At 43.4% G+C, this 21,960-nt stretch overlaps 2 protein-coding genes across 4 annotated transcripts; both read right to left on the reverse strand.

Annotated features, from left to right (window-relative positions):
* Window positions 1–312: 312 nt before the first annotated feature.
* LOC115164777 (UDP-glucuronosyltransferase 2A1-like) lies at window positions 313–2,754 on the reverse strand. The gene is given in 7 exon segments (XM_029717565.1): window positions 313–883; window positions 1,040–1,259; window positions 1,416–1,450; window positions 1,452–1,501; window positions 1,704–1,835; window positions 2,173–2,316; window positions 2,451–2,754. Coding segments are annotated over 7 exon segments (888 nt in total). The 5' UTR covers window positions 2,475–2,754; the 3' UTR covers window positions 313–600.
* A 5,816-nt stretch (window positions 2,755–8,570) lies between these two features.
* LOC115164779 (T-cell acute lymphocytic leukemia protein 2) lies at window positions 8,571–21,690 on the reverse strand. Of its 3 annotated transcripts, XM_029717568.1 has the most exons (4): window positions 21,500–21,690; window positions 12,288–12,465; window positions 10,389–10,699; window positions 8,571–9,751 (listed from the first exon to the last, which is right to left on the reverse strand). In XM_029717568.1, exon 4 carries the CDS (start codon window positions 9,737–9,739, stop codon window positions 9,401–9,403), a length of 339 nt encoding a protein of 112 aa, XP_029573428.1. In that variant the 5' UTR covers window positions 9,740–9,751; window positions 10,389–10,699; window positions 12,288–12,465; window positions 21,500–21,690; the 3' UTR covers window positions 8,571–9,400. The 3 variants fall into 3 exon arrangements, with proteins under 3 accessions (XP_029573428.1, XP_029573429.1, XP_029573427.1); XM_029717569.1 differs by lacking the exon at window positions 21,500–21,690 and having other exon boundaries at window positions 12,350–12,779; XM_029717567.1 differs by lacking the exon at window positions 21,500–21,690 and having other exon boundaries at window positions 12,288–12,779.
* Between the last annotated feature and the right edge of the window lie 270 nt (window positions 21,691–21,960).

Below are 21,960 nucleotides of genomic sequence, written 5' to 3' on the forward strand. Positions count from 1 at the left end.
GTCACTGAGGATAAACTATTTCAATAATTATGTATCATCACCGTTCTTTTGAAGGAACAGGTTCAAATTGTGTAAAGCCTGTCATTTCCTCTACAACCAGGCAATGAACGCAAACGTGAACTAAAATAAATGGAACGTACAATACGAGACAAAAAAAATTCTGATTCCGTTTGGTGGCTATCACTTCTCCCTGATGAGGAAGAAAGTCAAGTAACAGTATTGAAATAATATTGCCTGGTGCTGAACCCATAAAAAATAGAATGAACAGAACGGGCAAGGATCCTCTAACCCTGGCAATTTGAATGATAAACTCATGGGTGTACTCTCAATTGTTGCCTGGTGTTGCGATGCAATACTTTCCATGGTAATATAGAATGTTCATTCAAATGATGTTAACTGATGTGGCTCATGCAATGGAATGTATTTTTTGTAATGTCAGTTGAGTTGATTTAACAAATCACAACACATGTTGTTTTTACTTACTGCTTTTATTTCCTGCTCCTACGTGTACACTCAGAAAGGCTTCCAGTCCACCCATTGCCATAATTGACGTGAATAGAGATGTCCATTCTATTCATTGTATTTCTATGGCTGAAGCTGTCACTCTGCCGTGCTTTTAAACTTGGTTTCATAAAAGCAACTTCTGATGCAAAAGAGGCCTGATTTGATGAAGAGGAGGGTTAGGAGCAGCAGGACAGCCAGAAGCAGAGCCAGCACATCCAGGCTGTGGTACTGGTACCAGGTGAGCTGGTGGGCCTGGACCCTCAGGAGCCTGTCCCCTCTGTTTCTCATGGTGAACTCCAGCCAGAACAATGCCTCATCCTTAGGACTGATTGGTCTGTCATGATGGATTCTGGACAGCCTCTTGGTGTTCTCCCTATACCTGTTGATCAATTCTCAGATGACCTAGAATACGTAGAGCCTTCTATTTATTTAATGTTTTTAATAAAGATGTGTATTCATGTGATAGCAAACTAGTTGCTCATTTACTCTGTACTCTGTAGCAAAATAAATGTTTGTGAAAATGAGGACAACTTACGATGGGTTATTGATCACAGCATTGAGTCCATCCACAAGTTCCCGGGTTTGCATGGAGTTGAAGTCCATGATGACAGCAGCTCTCTTGGCCTTCATATGGATCATATTGTCTGGCTGGTCAGCAAACATAGGAATACCCACTATGGGAACCCCATTGTAAATAGCCTCATAGATTCCATTGGTTCCATCATGGGTGATGAAGGCTCTAGTTTTTGGGTGGCCTTATAGAACAGAAACAAGTATTCCTAAATGTAGATATTCCAAAGATAGTCTCAAATAATGTTCAACATCACACTGGTGAGTAGATTGGTTTATGCACTATACCAAACAGGCATAATAATGAATTATTGTCTTTGTTATAAAAAACCTATAGCTACCCAGCAGGCCGTTCTGTGGGATCCAGTTGTACACTGGTGTTGGGAGCCAGAGTCTCAGGTTTCTCCCCACTGTGCCTCCACAGAATCTGGCCATGACAGGGACTTATTTATATGTTATTATTTATACTTTATTATATTTTATATGATATTTTATATTGTTTAAGTATGTTACACAGGCTGCACAAGACAGATGCAACACGTCTACTTTGTTTGCTGTAAATAGGAACCAGTAATAGAACAAACATGCTTAGGGAATGTTCTACAGTAGGTTTATAGGTTCTCTCTGACCTTCTGTGGTATCTGTCCCAGGGCTGAGGCAATCCTATCCGCCTGCTCTGTGGTCATGTTCCTGATCATGGACCCCAGAGTGAACACAACAACGCCATGATCTCCAGAGCTCTGCACCAACTCCTCCAGGGCCTGATGGGACAGTAATCCTCTCACTTCACCACAGAGCCATAAATAGAACTTTACTGTATATCTAGCTCTTTGTATTGCTCTGTTTCAAACATTTACATTTGAATCATTTAGCAGACGCTCTTATCCAGAGCGTAATGACATTGATATGACTATGAGATGACATGGCTAAAACATGACCATAATGTACTATGTAGCCTTAGTTAGAATTACATTGTGTATGCAACGGATGCTGCGGAGAAGACAAACGGAAATCTGTGAGGACAGATTGATGTTGATGTACTTAATATGTTTTGTAGTGATACTGATTTGAGGTAAGTGTGCTTTTGCCATAGCCTACCTCTGGTAAGAGCTTGGCGGTCTTGCAGTGGATTCCTCCAACAAACTTGAAGTTTGGGAGGAAAGGTCGGGGGTACTCAAAGTCCCAGTATGTACGGATCAGCCAGAGATCAGCGTTTCCTATCATCGCACAAGTTGTTGTTGGCTACACATCAGTAGAATGTAAGTAGTATTTGCATTAGAACCGACATTTAAATCTAAATAAATACACTATGCTACGTTATTCTGTGGTTATCATCAAATGTGGCTACCTCATCCAATGACACTGTAACAGCTCACCCATAGCCTCACTGTAGTAGTCATCTATATCACGCCAAAGACTGTATATTGTCATGTCCTGCGACGCATAGAACAGGAAATTCATCAGTCTCAGCAAAGTTCATTTTGTCCGTTCATTTTACCATGGCACTAGGGACGTAGGATGGTGGGCCGGAAGCTGCCCACAGAGCCTCTCCCTAGTGTGGGCGATAGAGAAACGTGTACACCAGAGGAAGTCCCAGCATCTCTGCCACCAGCTCACTGCCAGGCCAAATGGGATCAGCTAATAGAAGTTCATACTTGGCCTCTCTCAGTCTCTCCATGACACTCTCTGACTTTAACAGTCCATCCACAATCTGCATGTTTAGCTGAATTTGTCTTTGTATGAGTTCATAAAGTCTCCAGTGGATCTGCCAGTAGTACAGGTGGTCCATCTCGTACATGGAAAAGTGTATGAACTCCTCAAGGCAATCCTCCAAGGCCTCCACAGAGACTGAGCCATTGAAGGGTTGTTAGCTGAAGCGAGAGCGTTCCGTGGGGTCCATGCACAGAGAAGCACTGTTTACCAGCACTGTAACATTGTGTCCTCTGTCTATCAGAGTCTCCAATACAGGCTTGAGGTTGATCCAGTGACTGCCTTCAGTGTGCCAAACTAATATGTTTCCACAGTCTATGCGCCCTATGATACATAACTGTATGATTATTTAAACCGGTATGTTCTCTGCCAGCCTCATGGTGAGTGTGTAGACAGTGTCTATAATCAATCCTTTTTTAACTAGTCATTTAAGTCAAGCAATCATTAATTGAAGAACTTGAACTCTGAATCATAGTAGTACTCATCTTATCTCATGCCACCAGGTAGAAGAGCAAACCGGTGGACTTTGGGGGTGAAAGGTAAAAGCCGACATTGTAAATCTGAACAGAGTCAACAAACAGAGAAAGTCAACAAAGTAAAACAGATATAAAAGTGTATAAAAGTCATCATTTGAAATGTTTGTGTTGCTACTACGTGTGACAAACTATTACATTTGGGAATAGATATTTCTAAACTAAGTGAACTTCCTCGCTAACTACAGTATAGTTTATTTTATAGGACCCTATCTCTGTTTAGCAAGTGAGATGTAGCAGCATAGTCGTCAGGTAAATTAGGCAGCTGGTTTAAGTGTGGGGCCACAGGGTTCTCCCAGGGTCAGGGTTGGGTGAATAGACAGTGTATGCCAGCCTTAAGAAGCTGTGGTATTGTGGAAGTTTTTCTCTGGGAAATAATGGTCCTCGGCTACTGTTGTTGTGAAGGATGTAGGTGTATACAGTACATGTGATCAGTAGAACTTTTAGTGTGTAGTGTTTGATATATACATGTGAACAAGATTTATTGGAAGTTGTTATTCTCGAAATGGTTGCCTCTGCTGTCCTTTCTCTCTCTAACCATCCCTGGTACTTCTCTCCCAACTCCCTCCCTCCCTCCCTCCCCTCGCTCGCTCCCTCCCTCCCTCCCTCCCTCCCTCCCTCCCTCCCTCCCTCCCTCCCTCCCTCGCTCTCTCGCAGCGCCTGGGTTTGGGTTACAGTGTGTTGCTTTTTGAAATCCACATTTGCATAATCTGATTAGAATGTGGGATTGTCAGTGGCGGGCCCTATAAGAAAGTGCTCCAGAGGAGAGGGTTCTGTCCAGCCAAGAATGGGGTCCCCATTCCGCCGATGAGCCTGCACCTGCATTCATCCCTCATTGGGCTGCCCACTTCTCCCTGTCCTCGCTGGGGAAGACCAGAGCAATGGAGAGGAAGAAAAGAGGGGGAGGAAAGGAGATGATGGGGAAGGAGGAGGGGAAGGATGAAATATTTAAACATGCAGTGTGAATTGGTTTAAGGGGATAAAGAGCTCAGGGCCTATCGGTTGGCACCCAGCTCCAGAAATTATTTTTCATGGCACCTCAGCCAGGAGAGAGAGGGCTTGCCTGCACTGATCTGGTCCATTGTGATAACAGATTCAGACAGTGTGTTAGACGTAGATAAGGAAATGTGCTCTCAATAGACCATTACCACTGTACTTGGGAGAGAATAGTCAATCAGGCAAATATACTTGGATGAGGAGATGAGCAGAATACAGATTTGATTTTCAGTAGCTAGTGAGTTTGACATTATCCTGCTGAAAAGTTGTGAGGGAAACATCTACTGTGTTTGGATGTTTTCTGCCAAGAATGTACATAAATGTCTGTAAATGACACAATGATTCAATATGACTACACTGAAGGCCTATGTGTTGTGTTGAAAATGTTACATTTGTTTGGCCTTAAAAGAGTGCTATAGTTTGCTGAGCAACAACAAATCCATTTACTGCATCACGTGTGCATTTTCTCTACCATATACACTGAGTGTACAAAACATTAGGAACACCTTCCTAATATTGAGTTGCACCCCCTTTTGCCCTCAGAACACCCTCAGAGCACTGGCCCATGTTGACTCCAATGCTTCCCACAGTTGTGTCAAGTTGGCTGGATGTCCTTTGCTCATATCGGTACCCTGACTTGAATGGAATTTGTGCCACAAATGCAAAAATTGTAGCATTTGTAAACTGTGCCAAGGAAACTAAACCAAAGCATGGATTGCTGTCATACATTGTCCAAAGACTGCTTACAGGGTAGGAAACCAATATGTAATGTTGTAATTTGGGGGAACTATCCCTTTAAGAGCAGTCACCTGTCCATTCCCACGGACTGTATGCCTGTGTTCAGCAGCTGCACATTGCTCCATTTACACACCATTAGCAGGTTTAATTGTGGTGGAGAAAAGGCCTTACACCAACTCACTGTTTACCCTTCAGCTCAGTAGTTGCAGCCTGTTGGCACAGGCAGGACATGGGGCAGATTTAAACAGTGACAATAGGTGATTAGTAGCCTGGTTAAATGTTAAACAAAGGTGATCTCCACATTCAGGCTGGTTTAACCAGGCTAGGTGATTAGGGCTCTAGATATGTGACCTTGGGGTATAATCGTCTTCTTAGTTGATGACATCAGGGCCAATGCAAGGGTGAAACGAGGAAACTGTTTAGTTTTTGTTTACATTTGTTCACCAATCGGTGGCACTTTAATTTACATTACAGTTTTTTTTTGTTCTAGAGCATTTAACACAAAATCCGAGGAGGGTCCAGCTGAATATAAGACTGTATCATCTGCATATAAATGGATGAGAGAGCTTCTGTTACGGATCCCCCCGGTACTGATGCTCATTCTGTTCACCAGTTCCTGAGGTTTACGTCACCAGCTTTCTAGGCTTCACTGAACTGGATTCATTACCACCAACCCTGGACTGTCTTGTCTGCTTATACACACCTGGTTCCCATTTCCCCTGATTAGTATGTTATATATGTGCCCTCTGTCTTTGTCGGTTATTGTTCCCATGTCTGTTGGTGGTGTGAGTACCTATGCGTTGGTGTAGCTGTTATGCTGAGTGCTATATACACTGCTCAAAAAAATAAAGGGAACACTTAAACAACACAATGTAACTCCAAGTCAATCACACTTCTGTGAAATCAAACTGTCCACTTAGGAAGCAACACTGATTGACAATAAATTTCACATGCTGTTGTGCAAATGGAATAGACAACAGGTGGAAATTATAGGCAATTAGCAAGACACCCCCAATAAAGGAGTGGTTCTGGACCACAGACCACTTCTCAGTTCCTATGCTTCCTGGCTGATGTTTTGGTCACTTTTGAATGCTGGCGGTGCTTTCACTCTAGTGGTAGCATGAGACAGAGTCTACAACCCACACAAGTGGCTCAGGTAGTGCAGCTCATCCAGGATGGCACATCAATGCAAGCTGTGGGAAGAAGGTTTGCTGTGTCTGTCAGCGTAGTGTCCAGAGCATGGAGGCGCTACCAGGAGACAGGCCAGTACATCAGGAGACGTGGAGGAGGCCGTAGGAGGGCAACAACCCAGCAGCAGGACCGCTACCTCCGCCTTTGTGCAAGGAGGAGCAGGAGGAGCACTGCCAGAGCCCTGCAAAATGACCTCCAGCAGGCCACAAATGTGCATGTGTCTGCTCAAACGGTCAGAAACAGACTCCATGAGGGTGGTATGAGGGCCCGACGTCCACAGGTGGGGGTTGTGCTTACAGCCCAAAACCGTGCAGGACGTTTGGCATTTGCCAGAGAACACCAAGATTGCCAAATTTGACACTGGCGCCTTGTGCTCTTCACAGATGAAAGCAGGTTCACACTGAGCACGTGACAGACGTGACAGAGTCTGGAGACGCCGTGGAGAACGTTCTGCTGCCTGCAACATCCTCCAGCATGACCGGTTTGGCGGTGGGTCAGTCATGGTGTGGGGTGGCATTTCTTTGGGGGACCGCACAGCCCTCCATGTGCTCGCTAGAGGTAGCCTGACTGCCATTGGGTACCGAGATGAGATCCTCAGACCCCTTGTGAGACCATATGCTGGTGCGGTTGGCCTGGGTTCCTCCTAATGCAAGACAATGCTAGACCTCATGTGGCTGGAGTGTGTCAGCAGTTCCTGCAAGAGGAAGGCATTGATGCTATGGACTGGCCCGCCCGTTCCCCAGACCTGAATCCAATTGAGCACATCTGGGACATCATGTCTCGCTCCATCCACCAACGCCACGTTGCACCACAGACTGTCCAGGAGTTGGCGGATGCTTTAGTCCAGGTCTGGGAGGAGATCCTTCAGGAGACCATCCGCCGCCTCATCAGGAGCATGCCCAGGCGTTGTAGGGAGGTCATACAGGCACGTGGAGGCCACACACACTACTGAGCCTCATTTTGACTTGTTTTAAGGACATTACATCAAAGTTGGATCAGCCTGTAGTGTGGTTTTCCACTTGAATTTTGAGTGTGACTCCAAATCCAGACCTCTATGGGTTGATAAATTGGATTTCCATTGATTATTTTTGTGTGATTTTGTTGTCAGCACCTTCAACTATGTAAAGAAAAAAGTATTTAATAAGATTATTTCTTTCATTCAGATCTAGGATGTGTTGTTTAAGTGTTCCCTTTATTTTTTTGAGCAGTATATATTGTGTATTATGGGTATCGTCCCGTATCGGTCAGCGAGGTTTACCCTCGCTCTTTTGTTTGGGTATACCCAGTGTTTTTGTATACGTGTTTGTTTTGGGTGTATTAAAAACCCCTATTGTGTGTTCCTGCGCCTGTCTCCAAAATCCTTTATACCAGCGTGACAGCTTCCTACTGCCTGAGCTATGTTGTTGATGTAAATTGAGAAGAGCGTGGGGCCTAGGATCGAACCTTGCTGGTACTTATTGGTACTGCTACTTACTGGTACTTGACAAAATAGATTTGTTAATTTGTGTATTTAACAGATGGCCTTTTTTCTCAAAACATAATGTTTATTGTGTTGTAAGGTTATGCATTTCTCTAAATCTAATTTCACAGTTCTTACATAATAATCCATGATTAGAGCCTAGAGGGATATTTAGTAATTCAAGTTTAATCTAATATGTGTGTATCCAAATAATGACTTATTCCAATTCAAACGTTATTGGGCACAGAAATGGTCAAGCCTGTGTAAACTACACTGGCATCTGACTTCATTGCCATTTTGTCGCAGAAAGGGGATAAAAACACTCCATTCAAGAGCCCATAGGAGCCCCTCAGGACTAGCAGCGCTGCATCTGCCTGTTGGGTCAGGGATCAGGGTTTGACTGCATGTTGACCTGTGTGATTGCAGGGCACAAGTTAAGTTGTCCTTTTTCTCTTCCCCTCTCTCTCTGCCCTCGGACACTAGATAAGGGTTCAGAGGTCAGGGGTTGTCTCTGTGTCCACACAGTGGTCAGAGGGTTTGTAGTGGACAATCAGAGGCGCGGCCATCACTGGCCCCATTGAGAGGAAACAAGGGCGTTACTAGACTAGAGGGTCCAGAATGGACCAGTACAAACACATACGGAGCAGCTGTACTGTTGACTTCCTGGCTCGGCATTGAGGTGTTTGTTAAATTAGTACAAATGGTTGCATGGTGTCAATGGAATACCAGGGTTATTTACAATAAGAAGATGGTACTTAATGTGTCCTTACTTTTGATAAATTCAAACAAAGTTTTTATTTTTTTTATTAACAAGTCATTATTAAATAAATAGTTATAATAAATAACATTCACAACTTAATATTAACCAACATAATTTACAAAAAGATTGTAAAATGATAATCTTTGGTGACATGCTTATTGTACAAAAAGAGCAAGATTAATAAATACTTGAATGGACAGACAACAAAAACTATTCCTGTTATCTGTTCACACAATACAGTCCTACAATTGGAACATATTTCAAAGAGGATTGTCAGTTATCATGCAGCTCAATCCTGTCGTCCTAATAAATAGTCAATTAATGCGTATAACAGCAATGTGTCAATCAATGAATGTGGTCATATTGCAGGATTTTGATAAATATTGATTTGCAAATAAGCAAGGTCATAATCAGTCTCATCATAAAATCATCATTTGAAGAAAAGAAAGTTCCCTTTGCATTTTGTAATTAGATTGCAGTCCTTGGTGAATTGGACAAGACTATCTTTCCTGAAATGTCTTTCCCAAATACATTCCATTAAATTATCCTTTATGGCCTTAATGCATCCTTATTTCTTATTTCAAAACGAAACTTTTTTGATGCGGACATCTTTCCCCACCGACAAGATGAAAATACATGTCTGACATGGAGGGAATACATCCAAGCTACATCCATGCAGATTACAGATTATATTTCACAAGGCTCCCATCCTCCCCTGTCATGTCAACATCAAGAGTGTAGCTAAATAAATCCATCTCAATCTATTTAATTCAGCAGGCAGGGCATCATCCACAAATATCTTCTGCTTGCCATCACAACCAACACTGTACTCAAGTGTCACAGAACCAAAATGGAGTCTATGAATGGGGGCCTTGTGACAGACAGTTCAATCCAGGAGTTGTAGATGATCACCCATCAGAGGAAACTGCAGCAAGCACACTACCAGGCCTCGGTGCTGTCACAGCTTGATCCAGGGGAGAGGGCGTCAGTGTCGCTGGCCAGGCCCCAGGTCTGGGAGGAGGAGTGGAGACGCTCCACGTTGCCCCTGAGGAAGGTGAGCAGGGCTGTGGGGGAGTGCGAGGCAGGCTGGCCACTCTGGCTCTCCAGCAGCTGCACCAGGAAGTTGATGTAGCGCATGGCCAGCCGCAGGATCTCGTTCTTGCTCAGCTTCTTCTCTGGTGGGTGGGTGGGGATGAGCTTGCGGAGCTCAGCGAAGGCAGTGTTGACGTTGTGCTGCCGCCAGCGCTCCCGTGTGTTGGTGAACACCTTTCTGGTCATGGTGCTGCTCTCCTGGAGGGAGGAGAAGAGGAGAACGTTTTAGAGAGAAATGTACACACAATTCAAACTCCCATGGGGCTGTTCTAATAGAAGGCAGGTGTTGTTCAGTAGGGTGCCATTTCTGGCGCAGACCCTAGACAGAAACACTATATGGTGGTATCACATAAAATGTGGCACCAGAGAATCTAAATCTCAACGATAACTGAAATATGACGCATTAACACTGTAATGGTGAGTAATAGATGTAAAATATAGTTTAAATATGACTAATAGAATGCATTTGACATTGGAATTCAGTTTCATCTTTAGAAGATGAAAAATACCATAATGAAAATAGATGTTTGTGGAAAATGTCTGACCTTCAGTCAATAGAAGATGCTTGTGCTATTGTGTTACGGAATTATTAGTGTACATACAAATAATTACACTTTGGCTGTATTGAAGAACTATCTATTTCTAATATGGTACACTCATGAATATAAACTGATAATCATTTATTTTATCTTAACAACAATAAGGTTTCTTAACATTTCATGAGAAATGTAATTCCACCAATTCCTTACTCCAACAATTCCACAACATGAAATTCAACAGAGGAAAAGCTCAGAGGTAAAAAAAAAACGAATCCACTTATTGTCCGTGATCTCACCTGTTAAGTGCTTTAGCGTGCAGACAGAGGTATCAGAAGTGTGTACTCCTGCTGCAGTAACCCAGTCCTGTGTATAGTCCGTCCAGTCAGTCCAGCCTTCTCATACTCTCTGATGAATGTGTGTGAGAGGGAGGGATGGAGAGAGGGGAAAGGCTAGCGCACGCTTCTCACATTTTATAGCAGAGTGAGCCCCTATTGTGTGACGTGTGCTGTCGTTGAGCCTCTCCTTCAGTCTGCTGCATTGTGTGAGATGTTCAACTCAAGAGAGATGTTTCCAGTCACAGACCGCTGTGTTGGGTGTTCTATTCGGTCTGTAAACAAATAGATGACCAATGGGTTAGACAAATGAAGTTAGGGGTAAACACAAATACTGATGTAATACATACAATAATGTTTAACAATTTGAAAGAGTATTTGGAAACTTTGCTTTCATATCATCCACAACTTTTTGTTGAGTAATTTCTAGGGTTGCAAAGCTACCGGTAATTTACCAAAGCTACCGGAATTTTCAGTAATTTTGGTAATCAACAGAAAATCTATGGCAATCAATCGTAACTTTGGTAATTTGTACTTTAATCACTTTTTTTTTAAAGATATCGATATATAGTATTCATTTTTTATATTTGTATTGTCTATGAGTTTCTATTAGATAGACCATATGGTTCAAGAGAAAATAGCCTAATTAATGAAAAAGCATCAAATCAACAATGCCATTTTTTAAAAATAAACTCTTCCAACGATTGACATTTTTCACAACTGCCACCGGTCCTACGCCAAAACATTGACAACAAACACATATTGATATAGTAAAATTAATAAAACGGTGTAAAAAAAAATGGAAAGCATATTTCATGCTGAAAACTTAGCATTCACTAAATTGATGGTTTATATTTAGGATGTTCACAGCTTTGTCATTCTATTTTCTATTTTAAAATCATCTTATTAAATTATTTAATATATTTTACATGTGATAAGGCCACACAGAGGGCCAGAGATAATTACAGACACCTGTGATAATCTGAGGTACCCAAAAGTGCCACTAGATGTCTTGTGATAGATTACATAAAATCCTTGAAAGATACCAACATTCTGGTAGTTAACTGGTCAACTCTGAAAGTTTCCAGTAATATAACCTTACTTTGCAACCCTAGTCATTTCATTAAATTATTAATAATGTTTAACACGTAACGTGACTATTAAAGGTTACATTTACGCTTACAAATAAATTCCTATTGAGATGAAACTGAGATGTTTCCCTGCCTGATCCTACCCTTACAATTCTGGACACTTGTTACCTTCTATGGTTAAACATCAACCATGGGTAGCCGGTTCAGTAAAACTTTGATATCGCCCATCCTGCTGCCATTTAATTCACCCTGATTGGGCCAGAAATACCATATCCAGCTTGACAGTTTAACAATGTGGGTTTTGTTATGACTATGGTAATCTTGTTGATCCATTCCAGGGGCCACACATAAATTACAAAGTGGAGCATGGGGAACAAGCCAGGTGGGTGCAAGTAGAGTCCTTCCCTGGGTCACAAGCATGAGCGCATGCCAGACCATCTCTCTAAAACCATTCTTCCTCGCCACTCCTCTTCTATATCCCCTCTCTCTGCCTCCCACTTTCAACCTCAGTTTCAGATGTTTTTTTTATTTAACGACGTCTAGTTTAACCAATTGCTACTGTTCTTTTTGCATCCTTCAAGTGTTGTTTCAAAGACGCAGCTTTCCATAAAAGTATCTCTGTGTGGAGTAGAAATTTACATAATCCGATTAGGGCCTGGGATTAGCGCTGGGGCCTGGAGAACAGACCCAATGGGGCTGCACCTGCAGTGGTCGGTCCCCACTCCCCTGCTCTCTGCACTCTACTTGGCCTCAGGTCTGCAGACACACTCACAGCAGGCAGCAGGCCCCTTCAGCCAGCCAGCCTGTCCCTCCATCCCCGTCTCATACACACACCAGGGCCGCATTCAGCAGGGCCAGATCGTCTTGTTTTTCCTGTCACGGAGGGTAGTGTGTGGGGATATAAAGCCGAGCAGCTTGACAACCCTGAGGAAAACAACAACATAAAGCCCCTATGGAGAAGTGAGGGAAAATACATTAGTCAGTACAGCAAATGAAGTAAGAGAGCCATACTGTAGTGCTGTCAACATAATAAAAACATCCGTGTAGCTAAAGAAACAACTATGCAGAGACTACAATTACAAAGGTACATTTTAACGTCTCTTTTCAACTGATATCCCCATCGAGAGCCTGTCCAATCAAAGTATTGTATCTAGAAGAACAGAGTGATATAAAAAACAACAGTAGGAGCCTGACCTTTGAAGCAGTGGTAAGGAAATAATTCTGCTCTAAAGGTTAGGTTTGAACAGCCTGTTCATTTTCACAATATGTCTGCTATTCACTCCAGGGCTAAAGTATGGCAGGCAGGACCAATTACTGGACCATTACACAGATGTTGATTTAGCCTCCACGTGTTGGACTTTTTTAACAATTTTCTCACTCAGCTTTTGTTTCGCCTGCCATTAAAAACACCCCCTTTTGGCTCTTTTGTTAGGCTTGTTGTTAAGGCAATGTGGCCAGAGACATATAACCGAAACTAAAGGTTAGTTAGGTGGTTATTTATGGTGTGTGTGCGTGTGTGTCAGTGTGTTAGCTTATGGACATAGGAGGTTTGCTGCTGGCAGGAATCTATGCCCTGGGGGGCTCCTTGTCTGAGGCTAATTCCTGCGGGAGAAGGCTTCAGACTGCTGGCTCGTGAAGATAAGCACTCTCTCCACACTCTGAGAGACTGTGATAAGGGGATTGCTGCGCTAAATGAAAAACGACCTTTTGAGCTCTGAAATGGAGGGAGACTACCCGTTTTAGCTGGAAAAATAAAACCTCCATAAAAAAATTGCATTTTGATTATGAAATATTGAGTGTTCTATGTAAAATGTTGTATTCGTTAATAATAATGTATCTGGGTTTTTCCATCTACCCTTGCTCGTAAACAGACACATTTTAGACTGTAAAATTATTTATGTATCAAGTCGGAATGACAAGGTCTAAATTGCAGGTCAATTACAGAGTAAAAGGTATACTTCTTTTCATTGCAGGGACAATCCATATCAACCTGAATTCCCAGCAAAAACAAAAACAAAGCATGTTTTGCTTTACCATTGGTTACTTCACCCACATCTTCCAAATGTTTAAGATATCAAAACCAAATGTTATTTTTTAAGTCTAAATATTTATTCGTATGTAATATTTATTTTGCCATTCTGCCTCTAACCCTGCGAAACATTTCTCTCAGCACCCATTCAACATTGGAATGCAGTGTCGGTCGGACCACATAATAGAGCCTTTAAACAAGTTGTAACTGAGGTATTTGGGACCACTATAGTCTTAGTGAAATGTCCCTCATTGTTGGTAAACAGAGTGGCCATGATTGTGAATGGAGCTTTTACTGCAGTCCTGATGTCCAGTCCACCTGCTGTTTCTCACACAGCACAGAAACACTAACTATGGAGAAACAGGACTGCTACATAAAGGTCACAGGATGATAGCATTAGACTAGACCAGGGGGTGTTAAACATACCGCCAGGCTCCAATAGTGCCAGCGTGAGGTTTCAGTAAAAATATATATATATATATTTAAAACTCAATATACTTAAAATGACTAACACCAAATCGAAACTGTGTATAAATGACCATGGAACTACATTAATACAGTTTTTACACCTGGCTTCACCAGCATTGCGGCCCGCAGGTGGTTTTATTTGTTCCCCCCAAGTTTTCTGATCAAAATAAAATAAAAAATTACATTTAAAATGTTAATTGTTGTGTATAAGATCGTATAAACACCAGGAAATCAGATCCAATTGGAAATCTGTTCCCAAGCTTTCCCACACATAAATATCATATCTGTTTGGGATTCTTGTGGTCAATTTGCAGTCTACAAATGATTTGAAATGATGTTCCGCCCCCGACCAGCCACTCAAGAAAAGAAATTGTCCCGCGGCTGAATAGTTGATGATCCCTGTTCTAGACTGTGTCCGACTCTCTAATGATCACCCAAATCAAAGTTAGACAGTCAGCCAGGATCATCATTTCAAAAAATGACATTTACATTTTTTTTTTGATAGGCGGGAATTATAACACATTTTAATTGTGGCCCTCTGGACCTCGTTGAGGACCGAATGTGGCCCCCGGGGCAACATGAATTTGACACTGCTGGACTAGTCAGAAGAAGATATGCACTAAATTAACATTTGAATTCATGGAAATTACTGTCATTCATTCATTTTAGTTCATAAATATTAATCCTGTCTTGTTCATAATGCTGATACAATTCCTAACACATTCTGGCAAAAGCTACAAAACATTTCAGATTGGCTTTAATTTAAAAAGTATTTGTCCTAGCATAACATACAGTTATTTATCTTTAGCATTATATGTTTTATATAAAGTCAAAATATAACAAAACCGTCTATTTAATCTTATCCTTCTTAGAAAAGATTAACAAAATAATTATTAAAAAAACCTTAACACACATAAATTGACAAATATTTTCCCAACAACAGTTGAACATTTAATAGTGTCTTTCAAACACTCAAGAACCTATGGCATACTACATGTATTTCTTACATACCCAATATCTGTAGTTGTAGACAGGGCAAGGGACTGACAGGATACTGTTCACTTTTCAGGCAAATCTTAATATCTCAGTACTTCACAGATATGAGACATTTTAGAAAAAGGTTAGTCTTATCTGTCCATCCCTTCAGCCTAACACCTCATAACTGAGCTTTCCCCTCTTCAATGGCTTTAAAACTGAAAATAATACATGAAAACAGAACAATATAATCTCGTAATTGCTCACGTTTACCTCAATAATGATATAATTTCCACACTAGAGGCTATACTGGAACTTTCCCAAACCACTAAAGGAGATCTCTAAAAATATATTTAAATGCAAACGTGCTTTATCAGCAGTCTAACATGTTACTCTCATTGTTCATCTTTGGGCCCTCTGCTCTCCTCTTCCTCTCTATCCCCATCCTATAACTGGTCCCATAGTCAGGTTTCTCACTCATGTCACCCCTCCCCTGGGTTGTGCTGTAGGGGCTGTCACTGCTACTGCCCCCCCCCCCATGGCAGAGCTCCTCTAGGCGAGGCCAGGCTGCCATCAGGGTACTGCTGCTGTTTACTGTAGCCTACTGTAGAGAATGAGTACATCTGGTTGTCGGAGTACGCTGGTCTCTGTGTGTTGGTGCTGTAGCTGAATGTTGACGAGGGGTCTGTCTGAACAGGGTTCTCTGGCGCGTAGTCTCTGGGGGAGCCACGGGGCTCCTGGTGTAGGGATGCTCTGGATGTCCACTCCTCTCCTCGTCCTCCTCTATTCCAGCCTACAAATTTCACCTCATCTGCCTCCCATGGGTTGTGGCTCCAGGTGTGCTGAAAAGGGGCCTAACTCAAGTCCACCTGAAAGTCTGCACTGTCCTCCTTGGTAATGAGAGAGCTCTCTTCATATAAACTCCTAGCTAAACTCTCAGCACTGGGGGAGCCAGCGAGGCAGCTGTTGGGGATAGGCTTGAATGGTTCTCGTCGCAGTGTGTGTGTGGGTCGCGGTGTGTGGGTGGGTCGCAGTGTGTGTGTGGGTCGCAGTGTGTGTGTGGGTCGCGGTGTGTGGGTGGGTCGCAGTGTGTGTGTGGGTCGCAGTGTGTGTGTGGATCGCGGTGTGTGGGTGGGTCGCAGTGTGTGTGTGGGTTGCGGTGTGTGGGTTGGTCGCAGTGTGTGTGTGGGTCGCGGTGTGTGTGTAGGTCGCGGTGTGTGTGTGGGTCGCGGTGTGTGGGTGGGTCGCGGTGTGTGTGTGGGTCGCGGTGTGTGTGTAGGTCGCGGTGTATGTGTGGGTTGCGGTGTGTGTGGGTCGTGGTGTGTGGGTGGGTCGCGTTGTGTGTGTGGGTCGCGGTGTGTGTGTGGGTCGCGGTGTGTGTGTGGGTCGCAGTGTGTGTGTGGGTCGCGGTGTGTGTGTGGGTCGCGGTGTGTGGGTGGGTCGTGGTGTGTGGGTGGGTCGCGGTGTGTGGGTCGCAGTGTGTGTGTGGGTCGCGGTGTGTGTGTGGGTCGCGGTGTGTGGGTGGGTCGCGGTGTGTGGGTTTACAATTTTATTGCGTTTACAATTGCAACAAATAATCTGCTCAGACCCCAACCAAGGAGCATTAAAAGTCGTGCTATAAATTCTCAGACAACCCAAAGATTCCTTGATGCCCTTCCAGACTCCCTCTGCCTACCCAAGGACGTCAGAGGACAAAAATCAGTTAACCACCTAACCGAGGAACTCAATTTAACCTTGCGCAATACCCTAGATGCAGTTGCACCCCTAAAAATTAAAAACATCTGTCATAAGAAACTAGCTCCCTGGTATACAGAAAATACACGAGCTCTGAAGCAAGCTTCCAGAAAATTGGAACGGAAATGGCGCCACACCAAACTGGAAGTCTTCCGACTAGCTTGGAAAGACAGTACCGTGCAGTATCGAAGAGCCCTCACTGCTGCTCGATCATCCTATTTTTCCAACTTAATTGAGGAAAATAAGAACAATCCGAAATTTATTTTTGATACTGTCGCAAAGCTAACTAAAAAGCAGCATTCGCAAATGGAGGATGGCTTTCACTTCAGCAGTAATACATTTATGAACTTCTTTGAGGAAAAGATCATGATCATTAGAAAGCAAATTACGGACTCCTCTTTAAATCTGGGTATTCCTCCAAAGCTCCATTGTCCTGAGTCTGCACAACTCTGCCAGGACCTAGGATCAAGGGAGATACTAAAGTGTTTTAGTACTATATCTCTTGACACAATGATGAAAATAATCATGGCCTCCAAACCCTCAAGCTGCATACTGGACCCTATTCCAACTAAACTACTGAAAGAGCTGCTTCCTGTGCTTGGCCCTCCTATGTTGAACATAATAAACGGCTCTCTATCCACCGGATGTGTACCAAGCTCACTAAAAGTGGCAGTAATAAAGCCTCTCTTGAAAAAGCCGAATCTTGACCCAGAAATTATAAAAAAACTATCGGCCTATATCGAATCTTCCATTCCTCTCAAAAATTTTAGAAAAAGCTGTTGCACAGCAACTCACTGCCTTCCAGAAGACAAACAATGTATACGAAACGCTTCAGTCTGGTTTTAGACCCCATCATAGCACTGAGACTGCACTTGTGAAGGTGGTAAATGACCTTTTAATGACGTCAGACCGAGGCTCTGCATCTGTCCTCGTGCTCCTAGATCTTAGTGCCGCTTTTGATACCATCGATCACCACATTCTTTTGGAGAGATTGGAAACCCAAATTGGTCTACATGGACAAGTTCTGGCCTGGTTTAGATCTTATCTGTCGGAAAGATATCAGTTTGTCTCTGTGAATGGTTTGTCCTCTGACAAATCAATTGTAAATTTCGGTGTTCCTCAAGGTTCCGTTTTAGGACCACTATTGTTTTCACTATATATTTTACCTCTTGGGGATGTCATTCGAAAACATAATGTTAAATTTCACTGCTATGCGGACGACACACAGCTGTACATTTCAATGAAACATGGTGAAGCCCCAAAATTGCCCTTGCTAGAAGCCTGTGTTTCAGACATAAGGAAGTGGATGGCTGCAAACTTTCTACTTTTAAACTCGGACAAAACAGAGATGCTTGGTGCCATTTTGGGAAAACCAGGGAATTTATTTAAAGTTCTTGGAATTTTGCAACCCTAGACACAACTAGACGAAGGATAAGATCCTTCTAAAGACAAACAGAGCAAGGCCCTCTCCTCACTGTGACTGACTATGACCTACCTGAAAGACGAGTGACTATGGCCTACCTGAATGATGACTGACTATGAGGACCTTCCTGAATCATGACTGGCTAGTACCTACCTGAATGATGACTGGCTAGGAGGACCTACCTGCATGATGACTGGCTAGGAGGACCTACCTGAATGATGACTGATTATGAGGACCTACCTGCATGATGACTGATTATGAGGACTTACCTGAATGATGACTGGCTAGAATCTACTTGAATGATGACTGATTATGAGGACCTACCTGAATGACGACTGACTAGGAGGACCTACCTGAATGATGAATGACTAGGAGGACTTACCTGAATGATGACTGGCTAGAATCTACTTGAATGATGACTGATTATGAGGAGCTACCTGAATGATGACTGACTAGGAACTACCTGAATGATGACTGGCTAGGAGGACCTACCTGAATGATGACTGACTAGGGCCTACCTGAATTATGACTGACTAGGACCTACTTGAATGATGAATGACTAGGAGGACCTACCTGAATGATGAATGACTAGGAGGACCTACCTGAATGATGAATGACTAGGAGGACCTACCTGAATGATGACTGACTAGGGCCTACCTGAATGCTGACTGACTAAGAGGACCTACCTGAATGATGACTGACTAGGAGGACCTACTTGAATGATGACTTACTAGGAGGAACTACCAACATGATGACTGACTAGGAGGACCTACCTAAATGATTGACTAGGAGGACCTACCTGAAGGATGACTTACTAGGAGGACCTACCAAAATGATGACTGAATCGGAGGACCTACCTAAATGATTGACTAGGAGGACATTACCTGAATAATGACTGACTAGGAGGACCTACCTGAATGATGACTGACTTGGAGGACCTACCTGAATGATGACTTACTAGGAGGACCTACCAAAATGATGACTGAATCGGAGGACCTACCTGAATGATGACTGACTAAAAGGGAACTACCAAAATGATGACTGACTAGGAGGACTTACCTAAATGATTGACTAACTAGGAGAACTTATCTGAATGATGACTGGCTAGGACCTACCTGAATGATGACTGACAAATGTTCTACTTTTAACCTAGGACAAAACAAAGATGCTTGTTCTAGGTCCCAAGAAACAAAGAGATCTTCTGTTGAATCTGACAATTAATCTTGATGGTTGTACAGTCGTCTCAAATAAAACTGTGAAGGACCTTGGCGTTACCCTGGACCCTGATCTCTCTTTTGACGAACTAACATTGCAAAAATCAGAAACTTTCTGTCCAAAAAAGGATGCAGAAAAATGTATCCATGCTTTTGTCACTTCTAGGTGAGACTACTGCAATGCTCTACTTTCCGATTACCTGAATAAAGCACTAAAATAAACTTCAGTTAGTGCTAAACACGCCTGCTAGAATCTTGACTAGAACCAAAAAATTTGATCATATTACTCCAGTGCTAGCCTCCCTACACTGGCTTCCTGTTAAGGCAAGAGCTGATTTCAAGGTTTTACTGCTAACCTACAAAGCATTACATGGGCTTGCTCCTACCTATCTTTCTGATTTGGTCCTGCCGTACATACCTACACGTACGCTACGGTCACAAGACGCAGGCCTCCTTACTGTCCTTAGAATTTCTAAGCAAACAGCTGGAGGCAGGGCTTTCTCCTATAGAGCTCCATTTTTATGGAATGGTCTGCCTATCCATGTGAGAGATGCAGACTCAGTCTCAACTTTTAAGTCTTTATTGAAGACTCATCTCTTCAGTAGGTCCTATGATTGAGTGTAGACTGGCCCAGGAGTGTGAAGGTGAACGGAAAGGCACTGGAGCAACGAACCACCCTTGCTGTCTCTGTCTGGCCGGTTCCCCTCTCTCCACTGGGATTCTCTGCCTCTAACCCTATTACAGGGGTTGAGTCACTGGCTTACTGGTGCTCTTCCATGCCGTCCCTATGAGGGGTGCGTCACTTGATTGGGTTGACGTGATCTTCCTGTCCGGGTTGGCGCCCCCCACTTGGGTTGTGCCGTGGCGGAGATCTTTGTGGGCTATACTCGGCCTTGTCTCAGGATGGTAAGTTGATGGTTGAAGATATCCCCCTAGTGGTGTGGGGGCTGTGCTTTGGCAAAGTGGGTGGGGTTATATCCTGCCTGTTTGGCCCTGTCCGGGGGTATTGTTGGACGGGGCCACAGTGTCTCCCGACCCCTCCTGTCTCAGCCTCCAGTATTTATGCTGCAGTAGTTTATGTGTCGGGGGGCTAGGGTCAGTCTGTTATATCTGGAGTATTTGTTCTGTCTTATCCGGTGTCCTGTGTGTATTTAAGTATGCTCTCTCTAATTCTCTCTCTCTTTCTCACTTTTTCTCTCTTCCTCTCTTTCTTTCTTTCTTTCTTTCTCTCTCTCAGAGGAACTGAGCCCTAGGACCATGCCTCAGGACTAACTGACCTGATGACTCCTTGCTGTCCCCAGTCCACCTGGCCGTGCTGCTGCTCCAGTTTCAACTGTTCTGCCTGCGGCTATGGAACACTGACCTGTTCACTGGACGTGCTACCTGTCCCAGACATGCTGTTTTCAACTCTCTAGAGACAGCAGGAGCGGTAGAGATACTCTGAATGATCGGCTATGAAAAGCCAACTGACATTTACTCCTGAGGTGCTGACCTGTTGCACCCTCGACAACCACTGTGATTATTATTATTTGACCCTGCTGGTCATCTATGAACATTTGAACATCTTGGCCATGTTCTGTTATAATCTCTACCTGTCACAGCCAGAAGAGGACTGGCCACCCCTCATAGCCTGGTTCCTCTCTAGGTTTCTTCCTAGGTTTTGGCCTTTCTAGGGAGTTTTTCCTAGCCACCGTGCTTCTACACCTGCATTGCTTGCTGTTTGGGGTTTTAGGCTAGGTTTCTGTACAGCACTTTGTGACATCAGCTGATGTAATACAATTTATTGATTGATTGATTGATTGACTATGAGGAACTACCGAAATGATGACTGACTAGGGGGACCTACCTAAATAATTGACAGCAGTGTTCTCGTCTACTGCAATCACAGCATTATGGTCCCTCCAAGCATCCGTAAGGACTGAGAGTGGCTTCTCTCCAGTACAGTCATATTATACAGTTACAGTCAAAAGTTTGGACATAGCATTTTTGTATGTTCTCTATAGTTATGTACTTGAAAATGTATCAATTGACCAATTCGGAACATTTGGTCAAACTCCTGGCAGACTTCCTACAAAATATTGTGTAGTGATGTAATTCTTCACTGGATCAGTCTGAAATGCTAACTGGCTAGGAGGACCTACCTGAATGATGACTTAGTAGGAGGAACTACCAAAAGGAGGAACTAGTAGGAACTAGGCAACAGGCTTTACATCTAACCCAGGCCTTGGTTCTGTGGTGGGTGGCTGTGGTGCATGCTGCTTCACCTGTGACACTGAAAAAGCACAGGTACCCATCACTCACAGACTTATTAAATATGTGAAATGCTTTCAGGGCCTAAAATCATTTCGCAAACCCCTGTTGTGGTGAGAACTGGTTGCCACCAATGAGTTTAGCGTATTGTATCCTATCTCTACATAATACTCTGTCTGGGTGCTTGTATAGTTCTGAGGCGACACAGAGACGGAGGTTCTCTGTTGGGACCGTAACATCATGAAAGTGGACAGAGGGTCTAAGTCCTTCTGAGATTTAGCCACTGTGAGACTCCTGTGACTGTCTCTCACACCGGGCCTGGGGGTTGGGTGTTTGGATTCGTTAGCTCTCT

The sequence above is a fragment of the Salmo trutta genome, chromosome 27, assembly GCF_901001165.1.
Source record: "Salmo trutta chromosome 27, fSalTru1.1, whole genome shotgun sequence".
In the NCBI taxonomy this organism is placed as follows: Eukaryota; Metazoa; Chordata; class Actinopteri; order Salmoniformes; family Salmonidae; genus Salmo; species Salmo trutta.